Genomic DNA, 26,103 nt, shown 5'->3' on the forward strand with positions numbered 1-26,103 from the left:
CTTTCTTGCCTTTCTTTCTAAATACATGGGCATATAAACTCTTGTTAGAATAGCACATAGAGGGAAAAAGCTCTCATAAATGGAAAACCAAAATAATTGACTTACGTAACCCATTCATTTTAGTGGCACCTCCCTCTCTCCTCCAGAGATCTCCCTCACCTCTACCCCAAGCCTTGGCCTCACCTCTCCACAGGCTTGGGCTGGGTTCACCCTACCCACCCCCCCACTTCTCTGACCTTGTCTTCTTCCACTCCCCCACTTTCCATTCCAGCAATGGTCCTTCCATGCTCGAACCTCAGGTTCCTTGCACTGGCTATTCCCTCAGCCTGGCATGCTCTTCCCCCACATGTCCACATGGCTCACTGCCTCACCCCCTTCAGTTCTTTACTCATTTACCTCCTCAGCCCTCCAGTCTTCACTCCCACACACAATTCCTATCCTCCTTTCCCGCTTTTCCTGCTTAATGTGTATCACAAACACACCACATGTTTTGCACAGAATGTCAGCTCCATGAGAACAAAGACATTTTCCATCTTAATTGTGCCTACGTCCTCGGCTCTGGAACGGTGTCTGGCACGTTTGTAGGCTGTCAACCAAAGTCTGCCAAGAGAACAAAAGGGGTGTGTGCCCTGTGCACAGAAATGCTCTGTGACCAGGGTCAGGGTTCATCAGAGCCTGACACTGAGATCAGCGTCTGCAGGAGGTTATGGGCAATGGGCCTAGTATAGATCTGTAGCAGAGCAGTGGACAGTAGGAGGGGTTCTGGACAGACCCCCCTGGCTGGCCTGCCTCCAAAGCCACCTCCCGGAACATGAGGATGCCAGAAGGCTGAAATGGTCAGTGGGGCAGAGGAGGGTAGGAACCAGAACCCTGGGGCCTGTATATGCCCCTCCCATCTGTGACTGAGGCCTTAGGGTCACACTGCTCTGGAACACCAAGAATGAGAGTGGCCACCCACCGTGTGTTCACAGGGTCACTGAGGCTGAGAGGGGAAGAGACCCGTCCAAGGTCACAGAGGAGGTGATAGCTGGCATTTCCAGCTGTGGGCCCCTCTCTAGCCACTCCCAGCCCTGGTTCCCTGGTGCAGCTCCTCCCACCGCGGGATGTCAGACACACTCAAGTCTCTCCTTCCTCCCTGCACCCCCAGCCCCCTAATCTCAGTGGGTCCCATACCTGTCACTCTTCCTACCACCTGTTCTCATGCTATTGCTATTTCTTCTTCATCTTATAGAATACATGATACCTACAAATGAATGTATATCACAGTTGTATGTTATAAGCACAATCACATAATAAACCCAAAAATTTACCCCAACTCCAGAACTAGAAAATTATTAATAGCTTGCCCCCCATGCTCCTCCCCATCTTATCACCCATCTCTATCTCCATGGAGGAAGCATCCCTTCTTTTTTTTTTAAGTAGTTTTATCACATATGTACACCCAAAGAATATATTCCTTTTTACTTGTTTTTTAATGGTATAAGGTGTCATACTCCCTTGCTCTTTATGCCTCCAAACTTTCCCCATGTTGTTGTAGGTAGCTGTTGTTCCTTAGTTTTCACTGATGTATTGTATTCCACTATATGTGACTAGATTGCAATGTATCTGTTCCTCTGTTGATGGACATCTGGGATGTTTCCACTGTCCCCTGACCACCCAGCTTGTGCCCCTCGTCAACCAAACCTCTTGAGAGGCCCACTCCACCTCACAGCTGCCTCTTGACTGTGCTCCCAGGACCCTGCTCACTGACCCTTCTTTCATCCTTCCTCGGCCCCAGCTATATCCACACAACCACAGTTTCCCCAATCTCTGCTTCAACTCTTCTGAGCTCCAGACCACACAAAAGGCATAATGGTTTATTGAGCACTTACTCTGTGCCAAGCACTATCCTCAGCCTTGTACATATTTTATTTCATTGAATATTCACATCAACACAAATGGCAGGTAATATTATTAGACCCATTTTACAAATGAGAAAACCGAGGCCCACAGAGGCTGAGTAACTTGCCCAAGACTACACATCTCTTTCCCAAGTCCCAAAGGCACCTCAAAGTCAATGTGTGCACGATATAACTTATCATCTTCCTCTTCAAACCAGTTCCTCTCCCACGCCCCACGCTCAGTGGGGACATCTCCAACACCCTGGGCCCAAGCCAGAAACTGGAAGTGAGCGCTGGCCCCCGCCTCTTCCTCACCCACTCCTTCCTCCAGTCCAAGCCCAGGTTCTGCAGGTTTTACCTCCTTGGTATTAGGCGAATCCCTTCTCTCCTCTCCGCCCACCAGCGCTGACCTGTTAGCTGCCCTGCCACTCCTCTGGAGCAGCCTCACACCACACTCCCTTGCAGGCCCCAGTCTCCCTGTTTTCCAGCATCCTGCACACTGCAGCTCAGGTGGGCTTTCTAAACCTCATCTCGCCATGCCCGCACTTCCAGAAGAAAGCCCAGCCTCCTCTGCCAGCTGTCTCCTCCTACCTTAAAGTGTGGCAACCAGCCCCAGGAAGGACACCCCCCAGCCCCCATTCTGCTCTGTCTCCTCCTGAGGCTGGGCTACGAGCCCCCTCTTCACCACTTAGCTCCTTCCTTGTGACTGCCTGTCCCCAGTAGGGGCTGCCCCCATCGAAGGCAGAGACCCAGCCTCATCCCCAGGGCCTGCACCCAGGAGGAGCTCCATGATTGTTGGGAGGCTAAATGCACGAGCAGTGACAGGAGCCATGGGTGATGCTGCCTTCTGAGTCCCAGAATGCAGATGATTCCACCGGGCCCCGGGGTCAGTGGACTCTGGCTGCCCCACCGCCACCCAACCTCTGCACCTGGCCCCCTGCACCCCACGAGACCATTTCCTGTGACCTTTGGAAGGATTTTCCTCTCTGCATCTTCCTTTCCAACTCGAGCTCCTTACTGTGGGAGAGCTCTGGCCTCAGGAAGAAGGAAGAGGAGCCCAGTCTCTTACCTCCTATCAGTCTTCATCAGGCATTTTCAAGGGTGGGGGAGATTTTGCTCCCATGGGAGAAAAAATGGATCCTTGGAAGGGAGAGATTTTTAAAAATCTTATTTTTGTTTGTATAAAGCAAAGATATATGTACAGTACATAAACAGTTATACAGTATATCTGTGGTATTAAAATACTGTGTGATTAAGGAAAAAATGTCTAAAAGGCTCCTGAGGGGGCGATAATCAAAACAAGATTGAGAAACTCTGACCTACACACTTGGGACTTGCCTTGCCTGGTCCAAGGACTGGCCAGAACTGAGGGAGAGTGTAGAGTCCTATCCCAGGGCACTCAAGGTATATCCAGAACTGACCCCCAGCTGCTAGCTGGTGTCCCTTCCCCCAAGCTATCCCCTCCTACCCTGTGCCTGAAAGTCCACTGTTCTGTGTCCTGTGTCCTGTGATCTGATGCTGTTCTTACTGAGGCCACAGGTTGGCCCTTCCACTTTCTTCCCCAGGGGCGACCCAGCTCCCAGGGCCGGAAGGAGTCGGAGGCCTCTCAGCTCTATGCTCAGCCTTGGGCTACGGCATAACCCTGGGGCTCCTGGAAGAATCCAGGAGGGAAGGCCAACCACAGGAGGCACCCAGGAACCAGGGTTGCCACTGTGGGACAAGGCTTTCTTTATTGGGATGGGGATGGGGTCACAAATAGTCTTACTTAGAGGTGCTCTAGGCAGATGCAGTCACTTAAGGTTGGGACAGGACTGAAGGTCTGTTGTCGGGGGACACAGAGACGGGGGTGAGGGAAGAGGTCACGGGTGGGTGAGACGTGGTCTTGGGCAACACAGGTGTTCTGCGGTCTTCACATGTCGAGGGAGTCTCCAGTATCTGGGGCTCCCGTTGGATGCTGGAGCCAATGAAGATCAAGTAGATGATGGCACCTAAGTAGGCACCCAGGGTTGGAGCCACCACTGGCACCCACCACCAGTCCTTGGTGCTGCAGGCGAGAGGCAGAGGCCTGCTTAGGGGGCCGATGCCCAGCATGGCACCTGCATCTACCTCAGGCAGAGACAGAGAGTAGGGCCTGAGAGTAGAGGAGAAACCCCACCCTAGCCCGGGAGTTGCCCCTGAGCCTGGGGCACCGATCAGCTTCAGCCTGATTCGGGGACAGAGGCGGGTCTGGGGCAGGGTTGACATTCAGTCCAGGAGCAGGGTCTGGAGGAAAGTCAGGACCCACTCTTGCCTCCCCAGGCCACTGGGAGCTCTGCAGGATGCTCCCAGGCTACTCCACCCCTCCACATGTAGGGAACCCACAGAAAACTCACAGGAATGGGCTGGGCAAGGCAGTACCTGAAGACCTGTGTGCCCCAGCCAGCAATGAAGGTGAAGAAGCGTGGAGGCAGGTCCCGGGAGGGGTTGATGGCATATCCTGAGTTCATGCCCATGGACACTCCAATGATGACAACAAGGATGCCGATCACCAAGGCTTGTGTCCCTTGCAGTGCTGGGTTGTTCCCCTTGTCCGTGATGGCTAAGAGACACAGCTGAAGCATCCCTGTCACTAACACCTGGGGAGCAGACACCGTGGCAGCCACCTGGGACCCCCTAGCCAAGCATAGGGCCTCAGCAGTGCCCCCAGCCCAAACCCGCCGGCAGAGACATGTCCTGGTACAGTCCCCATCCAGGGTTCTTGTGCTCTTCACCATGAGGGGCTGCCTGCTGGCCCCCTCCTGAGTCGGGGAGGGCTTGAGGAGGGGCACCCAACCCTGGACCACTGACCTCATCCAGGAAGCCCCTCCACAAGGTCATGTGGTCAGGAAGGTAGGTGGCAAAAATGTTAGCAGTGGCTGTGGGACCAGTCACTGTCAGCCTTCCCCCTGAGTAGTCGATGATGGCGGCTGTGGAAACACAGATTGAGTATAAGCCTGCCCCCAGCCAAACCCCACTGCAGTCTCAGAGATGAGGTTGTAGGATGGAGGGCAGGGAGCAGCTCCAAGACTTTTTTCTCCCAGACATTTTCACAGGCTAGGACACTCGGTTGGATCAGCCCATATTTCAGGGGAGGAGGCTGAGGACAACCCAGGGCGGGACACTCACTGTAGAAGAGGCAGTAGATGGTGGCAGCAGCCAGGAAGGAACCCAGGAACTGACCCAGAACATACACGGGAAACTTCTTCCAGGACATGCGGCCTAGTGCACAGTTGGTGAAGGTCAAGGCCGCGTTCATATGGGCCCCTGTAGGGAGGGTCAAGTGTGTCGGTGTAGAGACAAACAACAATAATCAGTAATACTGAGAGCAACGATAATAACGGCTAGCGATCGTGGAGCGTACTCACTCAGTCCTCACAAGGACCCGGCGAGGCAGGCACCACCATCTCCATTTAGCCATTACAGAAAGTGAGGGATGGAGAGGTTCAATCGCTTGCCTAAGTGGACCCAGCTAGTAAAAACAAGGGGTCAAGGGGGCTCTTGAAGCCTCTGGGCAGAGGAAAAGGGCTCAGGGTGTTCTCCCTCCAAGCGGCCCGTGAGGGCAAGGCGCTGGCTGGCTTGGAGAAGGAGACGGCCGGAAGGGGGCAGGAGGAGCCCGCAGGGGGCACCTGGCCATGCCTGTCAGGCGGGGCCCAGCCCACTCACCGGAGATGTTCCCTGCCACGTGCACTCCCATGGTGACTCCGAAGCCAAAGCCCAAGTTGACACCGAGGTAGCTCCCCATCTTGTCTCCTAGAACCATGTGGGCCACGGAGCCGAGACCAAACACCTGGGGGAGAGGGCCTCTGAGGGAGCTGCCCACCCAGAAACCCCAACCTCAGAGCGGCGCTCCGCCCATCCCGCGCTAGGCCTCCCCGGCAGTGCTCTTGGGGACCCTCTGCCTGCCCCCCTCCTCCAGAGACTTCCCTCCTCGTGACCTCTCCCCCTTGCCCCTGCCAAGGCCTCTCAGACATGACCAGTGAGAGCTGGGTGAGGGCTGTGCGAGGAGCCGGGGTGAGGCAGAGGAGTGAGGGGCTCTCACGGGCATGTCCAGGTCCCTAGACTCCAGGCACACCTGAAGGGCCTGGAGGAGGCAGGGCTGCCTGGAGAAGGCAGGGCTTCCGGGAGGGCAGGGCTGGTGTGGATTCGACCCCTCAGAGTTTCTCACACTTCAGCCTAGCCTGAAGGGAGTTTCTTCAAGGAATCTCCAAGCCTCACATCTGGACTCTGCCAGGAACCTCCAACCATCAGGAGCCCCACACACTCAGACCCGGAGCCAGTCTCGTTCCCATTGCCCTGGGGCGTCGCTCCTGAACTTCTTGCCCATCCCCAGATCTCAGCAGGTGACACGGCCCAGTGACCCCCTTCACAGGGGGCTTAGAGACCGGAAAGGAGGCCCTCACTCAACAACACCCACCTGCCCCTATATCCACCCTCCCTTCAGCTCTGGCCCCTGCTCCCACCTCTCTCTCCTTCTGCAGAGACCTTCCCCTGGCCTGTATCTTCCACACTCCCCTTGACCGTCCGCCACACGCTCGCTCGGGTCTCTTTCTTCCTGAAAGTGAAGCTTCCCGCCTCAGCCCAGCCTCCCTGTCCACCGGTGGACTCCTGGACGCCCCCTCCCATGTCAGTCAGGCTCCAGGAAGGACCCGCTGGCTGGCTGCTTTATCCCTTCCCTTGCCCTCCCTCCTCAGCCCGGCTTCTGCTTCCAACCGTCACGGACACCGGACACCAGCGCTCTGTCCCAGGGCTCCAACCTCCAGATTGCCCAGAGGTCCCTTCAGGCATCATCTCACTTGACTGTGCTGACTTTCACCCCCTTAACCACACTGTGCTTCTGGCAAGTACCTCCTCTTTGGCTTCCATGACATCTCCGTCTCCTGGTTTTCCTTTTCCCTCTGTAGCCTCCCCCGGTCCACAGTTCCTTCCCACATTCTTCTTCCTTCATCTGCCTCATAAAATACAGATGATCCCAGGGTTCTATCCCGGGCCTTTTTCATATCTCACCCCAGTCACTCCTGCATTTTCTTACCAGGGCTAGAGCTTCAGATATGCCTGATGCACTAATTCCCAAAACCTCCACCTGGGAGCCAGATCCCTATTTCCAGATACCCACTGGAAGTCTCCGGGGTGCTTCACAAGCGTCTCCAGCTCTATGTTGAAAGCTCACCATCTCTCAGAAAATGTGATCTTCATCCCATGTTCCCCCATCCCAGTTGGCCAAGCCAGAAAGTGAAGCTTCTTCACTTTCTTTCACTCCTCCTCCTCCCCCACACACAATCAGCTCAGCTTACATTCTCCCAGATCTTACTCAGTCTCCTCCTTGCAGCCAGTGACCTAACACAAAAATCTGACCATGTCTGCCTTTTGTTCAAACGTTCGCTGGTTCCCTTCCATTTCTAGGATGAAGTCCAAAGTCAGTAAGCCACCATTTAAGACCCTTGATTTCATGCCTTCTGCCTCTCAGTTTCTTACCTGCTCCAGTGTTCTCTATGTTGAGCACTAGCATTACTAATAATAGCATTACTACTATTATTAAGAAAAATAACCATTTATTGAACACTTACTATATGACAGCAAGTTCTGTCACCTCCTTTAACCCTTAAACCAACTTATGCATTAGGTACTATTATTCTCCCCATTTGACAGATGGGCAACCAGAGGCTAAGAGATGTTGAGTGGCTTGTCCGAAGTACACATCTCACACATGGTAAGCCAGTTTTTGAATTTAAGCAGTCACCTGTACCAGTCTCAGAGCAAGCAAGCACACTGCTCCCTGCATGCCTTACTTTCTCATGCCTCTGTGTTTTTGCATACGCCACTCCCTCCCTCTGGAATACCTGATCCTAGATCCTGAAAAATTGATACTCTAAAACCATGTTCAGAGACGTCCCTGGTGGTCCAGTGGTTAAGAATTCACCTTCCAATGCAGGGGACACGGGTTCAATCCCTGGTCGGGGGACTAAGATCCCACATGCTGCGGGGCAACTCAGCCCGCGTGCCCCACAACCACTGAGCCCACGTGCCTCAACTAGAGAGCCTGCACACCAGAAACTACAGAGCCCACAGGCTCTGGAGCCCGTGCTCCACAACTAGAGAGAAGCCCGTGCACCGCAACTAAGACCCGATGCAGCCCCCAAAATTAATTAATTATTTTTAAAAAATGACCACATTCAGACGGCACCTCCTCTGAAAAGTCTATGTGTTTTGGATATGTTGTCTTTGAGGAACCTCTAGATGTCCAAACTGCTGGAAGTCAGAGTCTAGACCCATGTCATCCAATATGATGGCCATGAACCACATGTGGCTATTATGTACTTGAAATGTGGCTAGTCCAAATTGAGATCTACTGTATGTGTAAGGCACACACCAGATTTCAAAGGCTTAGTAGGAAAAGGAAAATGTAGAAGATCTTATTCATAATTGTACACTGATTACATGTTGAACTGGTAACATTCTGGGTATATAGGTTAAATACAATAACTATTAAAATTAATTTCACCTGTCACTTTTTACCTTTTTAATGTGGCTACTAGAAAATTTTAGATTACATATGTAGCTCATATTGTATTTCCTTTGAACAGTTCTAGAGTTTTTGAAAAAAGAAAACCTGAAGAATTGTGGACACAAGGGCTGCAGTTGAAGCCGTCGGGCAGGATGAAGACCCCCTGGGAGAGGGCGCAGGGTGAGTGGGCAGCTGAGGGCTGAACCTAGGGCCAAACATCAGCCCTCAGGGGTGGGCGTTAGAAACCCCAGCTGGAGCAGCTGTTGAAATGGAAGAACAAAGAGAATGTGCCCTGGACCCCAGGGAGAAGCAGAGTTTCCCAAGAAGGGTGTGGCCCACACGGTCATGTGCAGACTCTGGGTCAAGCACAGGAAGGCCTGGAAAGCATCCCTTTGGGTGTGACCATCAGTGGTCATGAGTAGCATGGTGAGCACTGTATCATCAGACCATGGGGTCTGATGAAGCCAGGTCCCAGAAAGCGTGAGGGGGGTAGGTGGTGAACAGTTGAAAGGACCAGGGTAGACATGCCTTTGAGAACCTACCTGAGGAGGGAGGGAGAGTGAGTGTGATAAATGAAGGGGGTCACGGGGTGAAAGGAGGGATGTTCTGTGTTCTGCTGTTTTAGGTCGAGAGACCTGAGTGTGTTAAGGTTGAGAGAGGGAGGGGCTGAAGGCAAAGGAGAGAGGAAAGGACGAGCAAAGTGTCTGAGTAGCGCTGGGGGTGGGGAGCAAGGCCAGGCCAGGCTGGCAGGCTTGGGGGGTCAGGAGGTGCAGGGGCTGGAGCAGGCATGGAGGGTCTGAAGACCAAGGGTCCCCATTTCCAAGTAGGAGCTCAAAACCATTTACTAAAAATAATGAATGAGTGAATAAACCCCACGTGATCTCCTGTGTCAAGGTTGCCAACTGGCAGCCCCTGGACCTAAGCCATCCAGCACACGTTTTATTTGGATAAACTGGTTTTGACACACGCACAGAAGTTTCAGCTTCTCTTGCAAAATCAGAAGCTCTGCAACAGTGACCTGCATTCTACGTGGCATGGCAACGGTCGGCTGGAGTGGTGGCAGCCATGTCTTCGCATAGGTCAGCACTCTGCCGTTAGCTACCATCCCCACCAGCCTCAGGTGACTCTCTCTGGCCCCCCACAGCACGAGTTTGCAACCCCTGCCCTACTACTCACAACTACAGCTGGTTTGCCAGGACCCTGATAGCCCAGCGCCCACCCTCTCTGGTCAGTGAACGTGGCCCAGCCTGTCCAGGTCCCTCCAATAGCCACGGGCCCAGCCCGGAGGACAACAGCCCTGGAGGTTACAGAGTGGAACCGAGTGGAACAGTCTGCTTCCCTCATCTTGTCAGCAGTAAATGGGGCCCAAGGTCACTCTAGCTTTTCTGGGGAAACCTTTGCGCTGATGACTCACTGAGCTTCCTATCAACTGAAAAAGCCACCACTTCTTGGCACACAGGCCCGACACCTAAAAATAACAACAACACGATGTCCTCTGTGAGCATGAACCTCCCAAAGTTCTTTTACAAGGGTAACTTCCCTTCGATCCTCACAGCAGCTGAATGGCAAATGTTTCTGCTCCCAAGGGAAACCGAGGCCTGGAGAGTCGTCTTGAACTACCCAAAATGAGGGCCTTACCTCAGCTGGGGGACAGTCAGAAATCCACAGCTAAGCTAAGGGACAGAGCAGAGCGATGAAGGGTCAAGACGGGGATATTAGACTGGACTGGATTTCATCTCAACTTAAAATGTGACCTTGGGCAAGTGACTTTGTCTCACGGAGCCTCAGTCTCCCCACCTGTGAAATGGGGATAATAATAGTACCTCCCTTACAGGGCTGTTGTGAGGATTTGGGAAGATGCTGCACATAAGGGCTTAGCATTATAGTGCCTGGTATGCAGTAGGTGCTCAATAATAATCTCAATAAAAAGAAAGCAAAACGCAAACGTGGGCAGTGGGCAGGCATGAATGCATGTGGTCAGTGCTTGCTTTCCCTAAGAGCTCTCTTTGGAGGCACCCTCCCGCCTCCACAGTTCCAAGGTTTAACAGCCCTCACGGGGCTGGAATGTCTTGTCATAAATGAATTACCTTGCCCTGGATTAAGGCAAGAGCGGATCCAGATGCTGTTATCACAGCTCAGGAGGGCAGGTAATGGAGGAGGGGGAGACAGTGAGAGGCAGGGAGGGGAGAGCAGCTGAGAGCGCTTGTCAGTTTGACAATCAACCAACACATATGTCCTATGTGTGCGCTGGGCGTCGGGCTCTTGACCTTCTTCACACAAGTTGGCCAGCTCGATATTAGTAAAGTTCTGAACAGTTAAGATGCTTATGTAAGATCACAGAGCTAGAAGATAGCTGAGCCGGAATTCAAACCCAGCTCCAAAGCCCATGGAGGCCCGATTCAACACACTTAATAATGTCTGAGAAGACAGGCTCTGAGCCACAGAGAGACCTGCCCAAGGCCAGCTGGTGACTCAGTAGCAGGATAATCAGGATAAGAACCTAGGTGTCCAGAGTCTCCTGGGCTCTGTGGATCGCACTGTCTCCTACACCGTGAGTCAACGCACAGACACTCACACACGCACACACAACCACACTCATCCTCTCCCCCCGACTCCCAGCCCCCTGCTGCCTCTGGCGTGCTCCTGACGCTTTTGCTTCCCTTCCCAGAGGCTAGCCCTTCTTTTCATGGACCTGGGCCTTCGTAAGGTGCAAACAAGCATGGCCACAGCTTAAGGGCAGAGGCTGGATGGGATAAGTGGCAGGGCCGACGCAGGTGGAGGGACAGGGAGTTTCCAAGAAAACCCACATCCCACTCGCATATGGTTTCTGTCCCATCATCCACTAAAAGAGCCCTCACCAAGGTGCCCCGGGACCTCCAGGTTGCCATACTCTACAAGAAGGTGTCAGCGCTCACTTCTCTGGCCTGTCTGCAGCCTCCCACACTGCTGACCACTCCCTCCTTGTGGACCCCACCGCTTTTGTAACCTGGTCCCCCCCACCTCTCCTCTCACTCCTCCGGTCACTCCTTCTCAGGCCCCTTTGTGTGCTCCTCTTCATTCTTCAGGCTCTGTCCTCAACTCAGTTTTTTTCTCTTTCTGTACATTCTCACTGGACAATTTTTATAACCACAATTCATATTCTGATGTAGTCTAACTCTTTACTTCCAGCCCAAGCCACTCTCTAGAGTTCCAGACCTCTATATCCAACCACCCCCGAGATTTCCCCCCAGCACCTCACCTGGTCACATTAAAACTGACCTCACGCCTCGCCCTGCGCTGGGCCGCAGACTCCGCGGAACGGCCCCCTAAGCACTTACCCCACATCTGTTCCTCACAGGTTCCATCTTCCATAACTCTCTCATATGTGTGCTTTCTTCTCCATCCCTGGACCAGTCACACCCTCTCTATCCTAGGTCATTGCCACAGCCTCTTCGGTTCCCCTCCCTCCAGCTTTGCCCAGTCGGCTTAGGCTCCACACTGCGCCTGGAATTTCCTTCTAAGATCCAAATCTGGCCATATCATTCCCCTGCTTGAGAACCTTCGATGTCTCCCCACTGCCCTCAGGATTAATTCTCAAAGCCTCAATGTCCTCTCCAATCTCTTTGCTCTTCGTTCCCCTTCTCCTCACTTCCAGGCATGCCCCCGACCCACCCATCCCCAAGCAGCCCAGGATTTCATTCTGCTCCCACGTACCATGAGCCATTTCTCTCCCAAAAAGACTTGGTGAGAAAGACAGAGCTCTCTCCTTATTTTCCTATGCCTCTCCCTCAGGCTCCTAGCTCAGAGGCCGGGGAATGGACAGTGTGACTCAGGGCCCAGCGGTGGGGAGGGGGTCATGGATTGCCCTTACTGAGCCCTACCTTCCTGAGGCCCCTTCCTCAGAGCCTGCTCACCCTGTGCCACCCACCCACTCACCATCATGACAAATGTGCTCAGGAACTCGGCCAGGAACTCGCGCACCATCTCCTTCTGCAGTACTTTTTGCATCCTTGTTACTGCAGGCGGTGTGACCATCTTGGACATGCAGGTGGACCTGAAGCAGCAGCCGGAGCCCATGGGCAGAAATGAGATCAGGCGCACTTACAGTCCATCGGGTTTTCAACTCATGGCTGAGTTAATGGGTAACCCAGTGGCCACTCCACACACCTCCTCTTGCCCAGGGCAGCTGGTACTGCTGGGGTCAGAGGCATGTGAGAGTCCCAGGGATGTGGAGAGGGACTGAGGGTATCCAGATCATGCCCCTTATTCCTCTTGATGGGGACTGGACCATTGGGAAGGGCACACTAATGAGGCCAGCTTGCAGAGGGGGCAGCTGGGAAGCCAGTAAGTGCCATCTGTGCTGCCAAAGAGCCTCAGGGGAGAAGCAGGTGGGAGACAGCAGGCAGGAGAGTGGAGCTCAGTTGTCTGTCTGTCTGCCTGTCTGCTGGTGCCAGAGCTCTGTGGACACAGGTAAGGCATCAGGCAGGATCTGGCAGCAGTGAGGCTCTGCAAACAGCACAGGTTGTGGCAAAGTCTGCTCCCGGGCTCTAGAAACAGCACCGAGGCCTGAAGCATGCCCCAGGTTCTGCCAGAGATGACGGGGACAGCAGAATATACCAGGCTCTGAAGCAAGGTCAACACAAATAAATGCTTGTGAGTGAGTGAATGAATGAACGAATGAATGGGAGGGACAGAGGAAAGGAGGGACTGTGTCTTACTCCCTGCTGTATCCTCATTGTCTAGCACAGTGCCGGGCACATAGTAGGTGTGCAATATACACTGTCGAATGAACGAAAACTGAGAGTTCATCTGTTACTCTCCACTAGATCCCCAGAACTTCCCACAGTGCCTGACCCATGGTAGAGGCTTGATAAACGTTTGTTTAGTAAGTGCATGATTGGATGGATAGAGAGATGAAAAAATGAGTTAGAGGCTCTATCTTCTGTTGATGGTGGGGGAATAGGACTTGAGTGTGAGGAAGGAGACGGTGTCCGGAGGCTAAGGAGGAGGAGGAGGGGTGCAGATGCCTCTAAGTGCAGCCTTAGTGCTTCTTCAGACTGGTGACCCTCCCCCGCCTCCCACGCTAAGTGACCCTCACCTTCCTCACGCTGCTGGGGTCAGCAACATCACCCACACCCCGCTGCAGCTTGCTGACTTTCCCCAGCCTCACACCAGCAAAGAGTAAGGGCAGGGAGTGAGAAATGTAAACCAGGCATGGATAGAACACCTTCCACTTTTCTGGCTGAGACCCCATGTTCATTTCTCACCCACCCTAGTCCTTGCTCTCTCCTTACTTCAGGGAAACAAACCCAGGACTGAGCATATGGAGGGGGATGTAGAGTTGCCTGGATGGTCGGTCCACTGGCTCCCATCCAACTGCAGCTCCCATGCAGCATCATATAAGGGTGGCCTTGCCCCTATGCCCCCTCAGCCCTGAAGAAGAGCCTGAGACAGCAGGAATTCAAGAACAGTCCTGGGAAGGTACCACAGAGGCAGAGGAGCGGTAGACAAAGCAGGAAATCACAGACACCAAGAGAGCTCTGGAACCCTGGCCCCTTCCTCCTCACCACAAAGCAGGCAGGATGCAGTAAGTGACAACCACCAAGGAGCCAATGAACCAAAGATTTATTGAATGCCTAGCATGCCTACTATGTTCAGTGACTGCAGTAAAGAACATTGGCATGATCCCTGCTCTTAGGAAGACGAACAGTTAACTAAGCAGTTACTTAAAAGTGTAAAGAGTGTTGCCGCAAGTGAAGAGTGGACACTATGGGATTGCAGGGAGGAAGCAGATGACCCAGAGGAGGGAGTAGGAGGCTCTCCCAGAGGAAGGGAAATATAGGTCGAGAATACAAGACCGACCAGATGAAGGAGCATCAAAGAAGGCTGGGGAAGGTTCTGGGCTAATGCTTGGACAAAGGCTTGCAGCTACGACAGTGTGTGATGTATAGAGGAATTCTATAAGGATGGGCTGCAGAGAGAGAAGGGAGAGTGGCACGAGATGGGCAGAGAGGGGCAGATGGCCTCATGGCCCACGTTAGGGAGTCTGACCTCACCCCAGAGGGCCGTGGGGTGGAGGATCTAAGCGGAAGCACTGTCTCCTCTTTGGAGGCAGGAATAAGGGAGCAGGAGTAGAGGCGTGGTGAGCAATCAGACAGGCTGAGAGGCGACGGCAGCCTGAGCCAAGAAGGTGCAGTGGCGGTGGTGAGAGGAAGACAGTCAAACTGACAGACTCGGTGTCTTATTAGAGAGGAGAATGGAGAAGGAAGAGTCAGGGGTGACCCCAGGCTCTGGCTAGAGCAGCACGGTGGCCTGCGTGAGGCACATGAGAGAAGCTGCAGGCTTAGGCTGGAGAATGAGGGGTCCCCTTCTGGGTGTGGTGAGTTTGAGGAGCTCACTAGACAGCTAAGTGGAGGTGACCAGGAGGCTGCTGGTCCTGTGGTCTTGTTTAGAGATACCCATTTGGAGGTCACCGTGTCATAGATGGTCATCTGACCCATGGGCATAGATGAGAGAGCTCAGGGAAGGGTATAGAATGATAAAGCGCATCTAAGAAAACTAGCCTACAAATCAAGAAACTAACAGCCAATGAGGTAATTACCTAAGTAATATGTGCTAACCAAGAAACTAAATATCTAACAACCCACCAACCAACCCTTCAACTCATCAACCTAGCAACTTAACCAACTAACTGATTCTCCTATTGACCAGCTCCTTTAATTATCTAATCAACCAACCAGCTGCAAACTATCCAACTAACCTCAAGCCAACCATTTAACCGGCTAACCAATATTTATCCATTTAACAAATGTTTGTTGAGCAGCTCCTTATAAGTCAGGCACAAGGGGTAAAAGTAAAAATCCAGTCTCTGCCCTTGGATGGCTTCATCCAGTGGAGGCGGTGGATAACACCGTCAGAGCAAGAAGCCCCCGGGTGGGAGGCAAGCCCTGAAGAGACTTGAAGAATGGGCAGGTGGTGGCCTAAAGTGGCTGTGAGGGAGTAGGGATGTGGGAGTGAGGATATCTTACATATTTTAGCAGATTGGTAGTTAGATGTGAGGCGTGGGGGACAGAATATCAAGGACAAGGCCTTGACTTCTGGCTTGAGCATCGGAGGAGAAGGGGATCCTTGACTGAGCTGAGACCACAGGAATGGCGGGAGAGGAGTGGAGAAGGCTGTTTTCAGCTGGGACTGAGCTGCCTGCAGGACCAGTGGGTCTTTGGAAAAAGGATCTAAAGCCCTATGAGAGTCCTGGGCGAGACAGCGATGTCATCGGCACAGAGGGGACCCATTCATTCTCTCTATCCAAGAGCACACAAGCAGACCAACATCCACGCTCATGTGGAGCTGACAGGCAGAGATGAAATGTCCTAAGTAGGTCATCTGTGTGGTAGAAGGTAGTACATCGTACGGGAAAAGGTAGAGCAAGGAAAAGGGGGTGGGCAGTGACTGAGCAGGGCAGTCAGGGTGAGCTTCACTGAGAAGGTGGCATTTGAGCAAAGACAGGGAGGAGGGGACTTCCCTGGTGGCCCAGTGGTTAAGAATCCGCCTGCCAATGCAGGGGACACGGGTTTGAGCCCTGGTCTGGGAAGATCCCACATGCCACGGAGCAACTAAGCCCGTGAGCCACAACTACTGAGCCTGTGCTCTAGAGCCCACGAGCCGCAACTACTGAGCCTGTGTGCCGCAACTACTCAAGCCGGTGCAACTAGAGCCTGTGCTCCGCAACAAGAGAAGCCACCGCAATGAGAGACCCGCGCACCGCAACACAGAGTAGCCCCCGCTCGCGGCAACTAGAGAAAAGCCCACGCACAGCAACGAAGACCCAGTGCAGCCAATAAATAAATAAATTTATTTATTTTAAAAACAAAAAAGACAGGGAGGAGGGGAGGGAGCAAACCCTGTGGGGAACTGCGGAAAGAACGTTTCAGGCAGGGGGGATGGTCACTGAAGGACTCTGAGCATGTTTGAAGGAAAGGAGGGGAGAGTGGGGTGGGGGAAGGTCAGAGAGGAAGCGGGGACTAGATAGGCAGGGCCTTGGCCATTGCAAGGACTTTGACTTTTATTTCACCCCAAAGAGACCTGAGCCTGAGCGGGTGAGAGGTGGTGAGTTCAGTTCAATCGAGCACAACCTACACAGGGGCAGCTGGAACCCACTGCCCAACCCCTTGACCCTCATCTGGGTCTTTCTCAGCGCCCCCTCAGCCCAGGGCCCAGCCCATGCTTGGCTATGGGCACAGGTGGGAGAGACCCTTCTTCTGGGCCCCATGGGCTGGCACGGGGTGGGAAGGAAGGAGTCTGGGGGGAATCAGCTACCATGAGGGAGAGGCTGAGAGAGGGGCAGGGAGGGCCCTGGGGGTGTGCTGGGTGCAGGACGGGAGGCCTGGGGTGGGGGGATGGGGGGGATGCTTACCGCTTCTTCCTGTCAGCCTGAGTCATATTCTGTCTTTGAGATTTTTAGATGCTGTGGAGCCAGAGAGAGGTCACTAGGGCTGGGGTGCTCAGAACTTCGCCCCTCATTCTCATCAGACCTCAGCTCCCCCAGGGGAGAAAGGCACAGGGACAGCTCCTGCCAGTGCCAACCCCTCAACCCAGCCGAGCTGGCAGGGAGGGAGAAGGAGGGGTCGGTGTCTTCAGCCAATGGGGAGTGGCACTGAAGCCCCACCCCCTCACCCCTGCTGGCCCCCGGACTCGTGGGCCCCCGGACCAGGCCCTGTGGAGGTCCTCCTGACCTTCCCAAGTCTGCAGCCCAGCTTTGGACAGTGGAGATGCCCACAGCCTCCCCCCAGCAGCTCCACCCCTCACATATGCGGGTATTATTGTCTTCAGTCTAACCTCAAGCTCTCTTGCTGCTGACTTAAACTGTGACTTTCCAGGGTCTTGTCTGCCTCCCCTTGAACACACACACTCACACACACACACACTCACACACACACACACACACACACACACACACACACACACAGGATGAGGTCCTGAAAGTTCATTTAGTCCTAACCCCCACCTCAGAACAAAATCTACCCTCTCACATTTCCTGAAAATTCCCCCCTTTTAATCCCCATTTTCCTCACAAATGACAGCACAAAGGTAACCCTGGAGTTTCCCCATCCTGCATGCTCCCTTGTTCTCTAGCCTGCTTCCCTCTAACTGCAGCCTAGGTTCACATCCCTAGCCCTGATGGCAGAAACCCTCTAGCCCCAGCCTCTCAGGAGGGGACTTCAGAGGGAGGAACCACTCCAGCAAAGCCAGAAATCCACCCATTACTCTGATCTGCATCCCTTCTGCTTTGGTCCTGTGTTGCCAGTCTCTACTCGCCCCCCCACTCCCACCCCCACAGGCTCTGCTGGCAGCCCAGCCCCACACATCCTCCCAGTCTCTGCTGCACCACTGGGCCTCCCAGCAGTCAATTTACAGGTAGGGAAACTGAAGCCCAGAGAGGAAGTGTGACGCGCCTATATGACGCAGCAACTCAGGACTAAACCAGAACGGATATCCAGGCCTTCAACTCCCAGCTGGGGTTCCTTCCCCGGACAGTCCCACGGTCACCTCCTCCCCATGTGGCCCCCAGGAGTGGCACTCCCAGGTCTGGGTCCCAGGGGAGGCCCCCTGTCCCAGCCCTGCCTGGAGCCCTACTCACTCTGCCAAAGTGCCTTATGCTTCCCAGTGTCTGCCTTGGAGGCCTCTCAGTCACAGCAGGTCTTGAACTTGTTCCTCCGCGACTGTCTCAGTCTCTGGCTGCAGCCCCTGCGAGGGCTCTGCCGTCCCTGTGTCCCCAAGCTAGAGCCCGCCTCTCGGCCCTCCTCGGGGTGGCCCGAGCACTGCTCTGTTCTGCTGCTCCAGGGAAGAGGTCAGTGGGGCAGGGGTTTGGGCCCTGTCACTTGAACCAAGTCTGGACGCACTGCCCAAAATAGCATCCCTTCTCCTGCCAGCAGCACCACGGAGACCAGGTTCTGAGGCAGCCTTTGTGAGGTCAGAGGTGGAGCTCGGGGTGGGTGCTCTGGGCCTCATGGTCCCACAGGAAGGGCCTGTGCTCCAAGCCAAGGGTCCAGCCAAGAGCCAAAGGAAGCCCTCCCAGGGCCCCAGACCTGGGGGAGGCTCCAGAGGCTCCTGAGTGCCCCCGCTGTGGGAAGAACTGCACAGAATGGGGATTGGAGGTGGAAAAGTCCGGAGATCAACAGCCAGGTGGAAGGGTTGGGGAGAAGACCCTGAGTCAGACCTAAGGAAGTGCCCGTCCCAAAGGAAGAAGGGGAGACTCACGCCCTGGACTCAGGGGCCTCCCAGTCTGAGGGGAAGGAAGAGACATAAGCCATATTTGCAAGAAAACCTCAGTCTAAGAGGGGAGGTAGAAAGCCAGGCCTGGTTCTCTGGAGGTTCTTATTCTGGTGGGGAGGAGAAAGAGCCTGGGCCTCGTCCTCTGGGAGCCCCTGTCTGAGTGGGGGAAGGGGAGCCCTAGGCCCCGCCCTCAGGAAGACACCTCCCTTGGGAACGGCAAGCAAGGCCTCTGGGAAGGAGCCAAGCTGGACCAGAATGTAAGGCTGCAGGTGGGGTGACCAAGGAGGGGTCAGGAGCAAACCAGGGCACCAGCTGCCATCTGAGAGGACTTCTGGAGCCAGGGAATGGCTGAGCCTCCAAAGATGGGCCAGTTTGGGATTTGAGCAGGTGACCCGGTGCTGAGAAACCAGGGAGGGGTTGCTGGTCTGCAGAATGTAAGGAGACCCACCAGCTGGAGTAGTGAATGGTGGGCAGTGGGTCAAGAAGCTTCTGAGGCCTGCAGCCCCTCATTGTGGAGAGGTGGTATAGGATCTAGTTGCAAAGCCAGCTCTGGTAATAGCACTGTCCTCTAGAGGGTGCCAACAGACCAGGTCAGGTCTGGAACTTGCATTGCCCAGGTTCCCACCCCTACTTACCCGGGTCCCCAAGCCTACTTACGAAGCAGGTCCCTCTGTAAGGAGAGACAGAGGTAGGCTGCCCAGTCAGAGACCATCCTGAAGGAACGAACTCTTCTGCTGCAGCGCCTTGGCTGAGGCTCTGCCCCTCACTCCCCTCTGCAGACTCGAAGAGGGCCCAGGACGCTGAGTCCTTCTTCAGGGAGGTCGAGATGTACCCCTGGTAGTGAGGGGCACCTGCCTTTATTCCTTTCCTTTGTGTGCTGTTGAGGCCAGGGCGAGGTAAGAGTCAAAAATGAAGCTGGGGTCTTGGATGAGGTCAGAACTTGAGCAGAGCTGGATCGGGCTGGGATCAGGCTGGTGAGGGAGGGAAATGGGGACCACGTTGGAGTCAGGGACCCAGCCCTGGGCTCATTTACTGGGCTGTACGCTGAGGACCCAGAGGTAGAGCAGACACCCTCCTGCCTGTGTCTTGGGACAGACAGATAAACGGCAGGTGGTTCCCGCAGAAAGGGGCAGGGGAAAAGGTGCGAAAGCGGCGTGGGAGTGCAGGTGATGTCCTAGCATTGCCCATTTTTAAGCAAGAAGAGTCACGTTTGCTTCCAGATAATGAGAATAAAACCCTCCCTTTTCAATACGTGCTTTGTGCTGCCACCTCTCCAGCAGTAAGACTCCATGATGAAACCCTGACATATCTCAATCAAGGCCAGTCTTATGAAATCCGAATGCTAGACAATAGGAAACCTGGAGAACTTCCAGAAATTAATGGCAGGCTGGTGAAGAGTATATTCCATGTCGTGTTCCATGACAGACGGCTACAATACACTGAACATCAGCAGCTGGAGGGCTGGAGGTGGAACCGACCTGGAGATAGAATTCTTGACGTAGATATCCCAATGTCTGTGGGTATAATCGATCCTAGGGCTAATCCAAAGCAACGAAATACAGTGGAGTTCCTGTGGGACCCTGCAAAGAGGACATCTGTGCTTATTCAGGTGCATTATATTAGCACAGAGTTCACTGTGGGGAAACATGGTGGAGCGAAGGGAGTGCCATTTAGAGTACAAATCGATACCTTCAAGGAGAACGAGAACGGAGCACTTACTGAGCACTTACGCTCAGCCAGCTGCCAGATCAAAGTCTTCAAGCCCAAAGGTGCAGACAGAAAACAAAAAATAGGGCTTCCCTGGTGGCGCAGTGGTTGAGAGTCCGCCTGCCGATGCAGAGGACACAGGTTCGTGCCCCGGTCCGGGAAGATCCCACATGCCGCGGAGCGGCTAGGCCCGTGAGCCATGGCCGCTGAGCCTGTGCGTCCGGAGCCTGTGCTCCGCAACGGGAGAGGCCACAACAGTGAGAGGCCCGCGTACCACAAAAAAAAATAAAAATAAAAATAAATAGGGAGAAAATGGAGAGACGAATGCCTCATGAGAAGCAGAAATATCAACCTTCCTATGAGACAACTATACTCACAAAGTGCTCTCCATGGCCCGAGATTATGTATGTCAGTCATTCCCCATCACCTGGCTTCAGCAGTTCCCATAGCAGTCTTTCTCTTGGGGAAGGAAATGGTTCACCAAGTCTCCAGCCAGAGCTGCCCCCTCCAGTCACAGATAACCTCTTGCCGACAACCACACCTCAGGAGGCTCAGCAGGGGTTGCATCAAAACCCTTTTTCCACATTCACGAGACTTTTTACAAACTTCACAGGGGCAGATTTATTGAAACTAACTAGAGATGATGTGATTCAAATCTGTGGCCCTGCAGATGGAATCAGACTTTTTATTTATTTATTTATTTTTGCGGTACGCGGGCCTCTCACTGCTGTGACCTCTCCCGTGGCGGAGCACAGGCTCCGGACGCGCAGGCTCAGCGGCCATGGCTCACGGGCCCAGCTGCTCCACAGCATGTGGGATCTTCCCGAACCGGGACATGAACCTGTGTCCCCTGCATCGGCAGGCGGATTCTCAACCACTGCGCCACCAGAGAAGCCTGGAATCAGACTTTTTAATGCATTAAAAGGCCAGATGGTGCATCCAAGGCTAACCATTTATGTTTGTCAGGAATCCTTGCAGCTGAGGGAGCAGCAGCAGTGGCAGAGGCATGAGGATGGAGGTACTGCAAAGGGTACTGTCTTCGCTGACCATGCCATCTACCTAGAAGAACTGACGGCTGTTGAACTGACAGAAAAAATTGCTCAGCTTTTCGGCATTTCCCCTTGCCAGGTGAGCCAGGTCCACAAGCAGGGGCCAGCAGGAATCCATGTGCTCTTTAGTGATGAGATGATACAGAACTTTCAGGAAGAAGCCTGTTTTATTCTGGACACAATGAAAGAAACCAATGATAGCTATCATATCATACTGAAGTAGGTGTGGGGCATTCCATCCTCAGTGGCTGCTGCTGCTTTCACCTATTGGGAACTCCCCTCTTGAAGGGGGACGCAAATGGAGCTTTGAAGGGCTGCAGGAACCTGACTCATCTGACTGTGTGTGGGCGGGTCCAGGCCTTGGAGGCAGAATCCCAGGCATCTGTGTTGGCCCAAGCTCTTAGGGCACCCACAGATTACTGCCCAACATGCATTTCTGCAACTATTTCTTATTTAAAATTTCTGGACCCTATTGTTGTTGAATATCAGTAGAAACTCCACATCACTTAGGGTGTGTGTAGGGCATAATGATGATGAGGATTGTGTGATGTTTAATGGAAAGATGTTAAATTTTGTGATATGGAGCCATGTAATTTTTTTTTCCAACATAAAAGCAAACATCGGGCTTCCCTGGTGGCGCAGGGGTTGAGAGTCCTCCTGCCAATGCAGGGCACACGGGTTCTTGCCCTGGTCCGGGAAGATCCCACATGCCGCGGAGCGGCTGGGCCCATGAGCCATGGCCACTGAGCCTGCGTGTCCGGAGCCTGTGCTCCGCAACGGGAGAGGCCACAACAGTGAGAGGCCCGCGTACTGCAAAAAAAAAAAAAAAAAAAAAAAAAAAGCAAACATCTATATTCATAAGACTAGATCCTCAATCTTTTTTGCCTCTGAAAACCTCATTAAAGAGAAATATGGGGAAAGAAGAAAATTCTTCTTTTGATTCCCCTGTAATTCTATGACTAATAGTAATTTTAGGTAACATTTATTGCACATTTAATTGTGTCAGGCAGTGTGATAAATTCTTTAAGTGGATTATCTTGTTTAACTCCTCTTAATAGCCCTATATGAAGTAGGTAATAATGATCCCTAATTGAAGATGAGGAAATGGAGACAGAGAGTGGCAGAGGAGCTTGCTGAGTAACAGGCAGCTAGCAGCTAGTGACACTGAAATGCAAACCCAGGCCGTCTGGCTCTTATTAACTGCCATCTGTGACTGCCACCCTTGCAGTCCTCTGTGCTTGCCATCGTTTCTTACTGTGGCTCTTCTGGTGAATTGGATGTAACACTGAGCGAGAACTGAGGAATTAACACCAAAAGGGACAAACCACACCTAAATAATGATGAGCAAATCAAGACCTACGAAAAAATGAAAACATAGACACTTTCAAAGCATCATCAGTTACCAGATTCACAGAATTTGAGGTGGTGAAAACTAGGGATTATCTGTAACTCCCCAAATTCACTGTTCTTGAATGACCTTCTCAAACTATTTATTAATGAGTTAGACTAACCTCTGCTTTCTCTTTCCCCTCTCTGCATCTTCTCTTGGTATAGAAAGTTCTTTTACTCATGCAGAGTTCTTTTATATAAGCTTTACAAGAAATTCATTCCCATCCTGTTTGCATTCTTACCATATACTTTAGTTCTTCCTGATTGTGACTGTGTGTGTGCATGTGTAAGACTATGGGTCTTTTTTCACATGTAAAGTTTTATTCAGAAATATCCCTCTACATGTTATGCTGAGGTGAAAAATGATAATGTTCAAAATATTCTGTATTGGATTTGGATCTGTGTGTGTGTGTATTTTTAAACCATTTGATAAAGTTTAAATTTTTTTTTTTTTTTTTTTTGTGGTATGCGGGCCTCCCTCTGTTGTGGCCTCTCCCGTCGCGGAGCACAGGCCCCGGACACGCAGGCTCAGCGGCCATGGCTCACGGGCCCAGCCGCTCCGTGGCATGTGGGATCCTCCCAGACCGGGGCGCGAACCCGTGTCCCCTGCATCGGCAGGCGGACGCGCAACCACTGCGCCACCAGGGAAGCCCAGTTTAAATGTTTTTATACAGAGATTTTCATTCATTAAAATCAACCTTCAAAAAACAAAAAAAAGGGCAGGTGACTTAGGATACACTGTGTTAAGGTAGAGGGGATACAAGAACAGCTAAGCCAGGCTGGAGGTGGGCAAGAATCTTCCAGAAGAGATGACATGGGCACTGAGTCCTCTAAAATGAGAGAGGGAGGATGGGGTGGTAGTGGTCTTTCTGTTTTTTTTTTTATTTATTTTATTTTTGGCTGAGTTGGGTCTTCATTGCTGCACGCGGGCTTTTCTTTGGTTGCGGAGAGAGGGGACTACTCTGTTGCAGTGCGCTGGCTTCTCATTGTGGTGGGTTCTCTTGTTGCGGAGCAAGGGCTCTAGGCGAGTGGGCTTCAGTAGCTGAGGAGGGAGATAGAAACCCAGACACCAGGCTGCCAAGAGGACACTGGAAGCTCAGGGAGGCTGTGGCCCCAGAGGTGCATGCTGAGGAGAGGCCAGCCTTGGTGAACTGGCGGGATGGAGGGTGGTCACAGCGCTGAAGAAGTGGAGGCTGAGGCGGCAGAAAGCTCAACCGTGGAGAGAAGACAGGCAGCAAGAGGGTCTGCGAGGCTGGACACTAGGGTCAGAGATGGGTCTAGACAGAGCCTGGGGGGATCTCCAGGGCCAAGGGGGATGGTGCAGGCAGACAGGGAATACCCGGGGTCCCGTCTGCACAGGGTGGGCTCTGAGTAGGGCCGCCAAATAAAACGCAAAACGTTCAGTTTTGAATTTGAATTTCAGAGAAACAATATATGCAATATTTGGGACATACTTATGCTAAAAAATTACCCATAGTTTACAAACAAAAAAGGAAAAACAAACAAAAAATTACCCACAGTGTCTCTGAAATTCAAATTTAACCAAGTATCCTAGCTCTGGCTTCAGTGAAGACCCTGCCAGATGTCTTGCACATTTACCTGGGTTTGAGTCCCAGCTGGGCATCAGATTCACTGCCCAACCCTGGCTCAGTCCCTGCCCCTGAGCCTCTGTTTCCCTACCTGTGAAATGGGGTTGGAGGGTATGCAGTCCTCTCACCCCACTACTTTGGGCATCGAGAAAGGATCCAGGAAAAGGTTTACAAAGGCAGCAGCAGACCATTAACTCAAAAACTAATTTGGTTGAAATGATAAATCAGTTGAAATGAATTGGTAATATTAGTGAGCTACAGGGCAATTTTTGTAGACTCTGATGTATCTTTAGGCATTTGGTCCCTCTTTCAGAAGTCATTCAGTTTTCTTATTTTAATTTTGCCTGCAATACACTACTTTTGCTAGTAAATAGGTTGGAAGTAACCCAGTGCTCATCAACCTCCCCTTTCTTACTCACTACACTAAAAATCTTTTAATGTGATCTAGTGATTGGGGACATTAATGTTCAACCTAACTGAAAATTTAAATGTTTATGAACACATAGCCAAACAAGTCAAGCAGATATAATTGTCCATCATTGGAGTGGAAAGTTTTAAAAAATGGAAAAAATATCTCAGATTCTTTTCTTTTACTTCTTCTATTACCTAAAATAGAAATAAGCAAAAAGAGCATTTTCCCTCCATGACAACAACTACAAAAATTCTGGTAGGTTTCTTTCTAATCCTTTTTTTTTATGTATACATAAAAAATGTATTTTTTTAATGTATACACATACACACATTCTCCTCCCCCGCCCCGCACTTTGTCAACAATAAGTAGAATGAAACTTCTATAAAGTTTTGTAAAGTACTTTTTTCACTCAAACATTAAGATATCTTTTCCATGCCAGTAGGTCCACATCCATGTCATATATGTGGCTCTACAGCACAGAATTGTCTCCAATTTTAAATGTAGCCACCTCTTTTCTATCATGAATAGCATGGGGCAGACACAATTGGCTGAAACCCAGTTAGGAATAAAAATGAAATAGAAATAGAAAATTAAAAATTTAAAATAGAAATTTTAAAAAATCAGAATAAAGAAAAATGCCCAGATACACTAAAACTTCTCTGAATTTCCCTCAAATGCCCCCCAAAGTATCAATGTGTAAAAAATGAATCATTTCAACTATTTATTTCCACTAACATGCCATTTGATTAACTTATTTATCATGTAAACTAGCTTTCAATCAAATTGTTTTCCACTTGGGATTTTCCAGACTTTTCTTTTTTAAGAACTTTTTTTGGGGCCACGCAACATATGGGATCTTAGTTCCCCGACCAGGGATCGAACCCATGCCCCCTGCAGTGGAAGCATGGAGCCACAGAGTCCATATAACTCAGGCACTGTGGTATCAATCAGTAAGAAATGAGCAGCTCTGGTTGAAGGAGCAAGGAGCTGGGTGGGAGAGCAGTGCCTGTACCTTGACAAACCCTGGTCTCTCTGAAATCACCTGACACCTTGAAAATTCTCAGACTGCTCAAAAAAGAAAAGACCCTTAATCCTCACCCAGGTAAGTGTCCCCTTTCAAACTCAAGTAGGGAAACTGAGATTCAGAGCAAGATAGCAACTTACCCAAGATGACCCAGAACTAGAACATCCAGATCTGCCCAGGAGGTCAGGGACCCAAGCTAGGAGAACTGGGGGCTAGGTGGCTGGGCTGGCGAGGGCTGGGGGCACAGGCAGGACCCAGGATGGTCTTTAACCCTGACAGTCT

At 52.1% G+C, this 26,103-nt stretch overlaps 2 protein-coding genes across 2 annotated transcripts; one reads left to right on the top strand and one right to left on the bottom strand.

Moving 5' to 3' along the window:
- Positions 1 to 3,584: 3,584 nt before the first annotated feature.
- Positions 3,585 to 18,010, bottom strand: AQP7 (aquaporin 7). The gene is given in 8 exon segments (XM_007111402.4): positions 3,585 to 3,709; positions 3,711 to 3,924; positions 4,278 to 4,495; positions 4,707 to 4,825; positions 5,025 to 5,162; positions 5,562 to 5,685; positions 12,316 to 12,433; positions 16,793 to 18,010. Coding segments are annotated over 8 exon segments (996 nt in total). The 5' UTR covers positions 16,819 to 18,010; the 3' UTR covers positions 3,585 to 3,670.
- Positions 17,148 to 21,019, top strand: LOC102973199 (alpha-globin transcription factor CP2-like). The gene is made up of 3 exons (XM_055086925.1): positions 17,148 to 17,192; positions 17,717 to 17,793; positions 19,708 to 21,019. The coding sequence occupies exons 1-3, from the start codon at positions 17,148 to 17,150 to the stop codon at positions 20,468 to 20,470; spliced, it is 885 nt and encodes a 294-aa protein (XP_054942900.1). The 3' UTR covers positions 20,471 to 21,019.
- Positions 21,020 to 26,103: the final 5,084 nt, after the last annotated feature.

This window comes from Physeter macrocephalus, chromosome 9, assembly GCF_002837175.3.
Source record: "Physeter macrocephalus isolate SW-GA chromosome 9, ASM283717v5, whole genome shotgun sequence".
NCBI lineage: Eukaryota > Metazoa > Chordata > Mammalia > Artiodactyla > Physeteridae > Physeter > Physeter macrocephalus.

Excerpts from the sequence above, each read along its gene's own strand:
- LOC102973199 (XM_055086925.1), top strand. The coding sequence starts at position 17,148 with ATGCCCACAGCCTCCCCCCAGCAGCTCCACCCCTCACATATGCGG. Across the intron at positions 17,193-17,716 it reads TCCACCCCTCACATATGCGG|GCTCTGCTGGCAGCCCAGCC; the intron begins GTATTATTGTCT and ends CCACCCCCACAG. Across the intron at positions 17,794-19,707 it reads TCCCAGCAGTCAATTTACAG|AGGTAGAGCAGACACCCTCC; the intron begins GTAGGGAAACTG and ends CTGAGGACCCAG.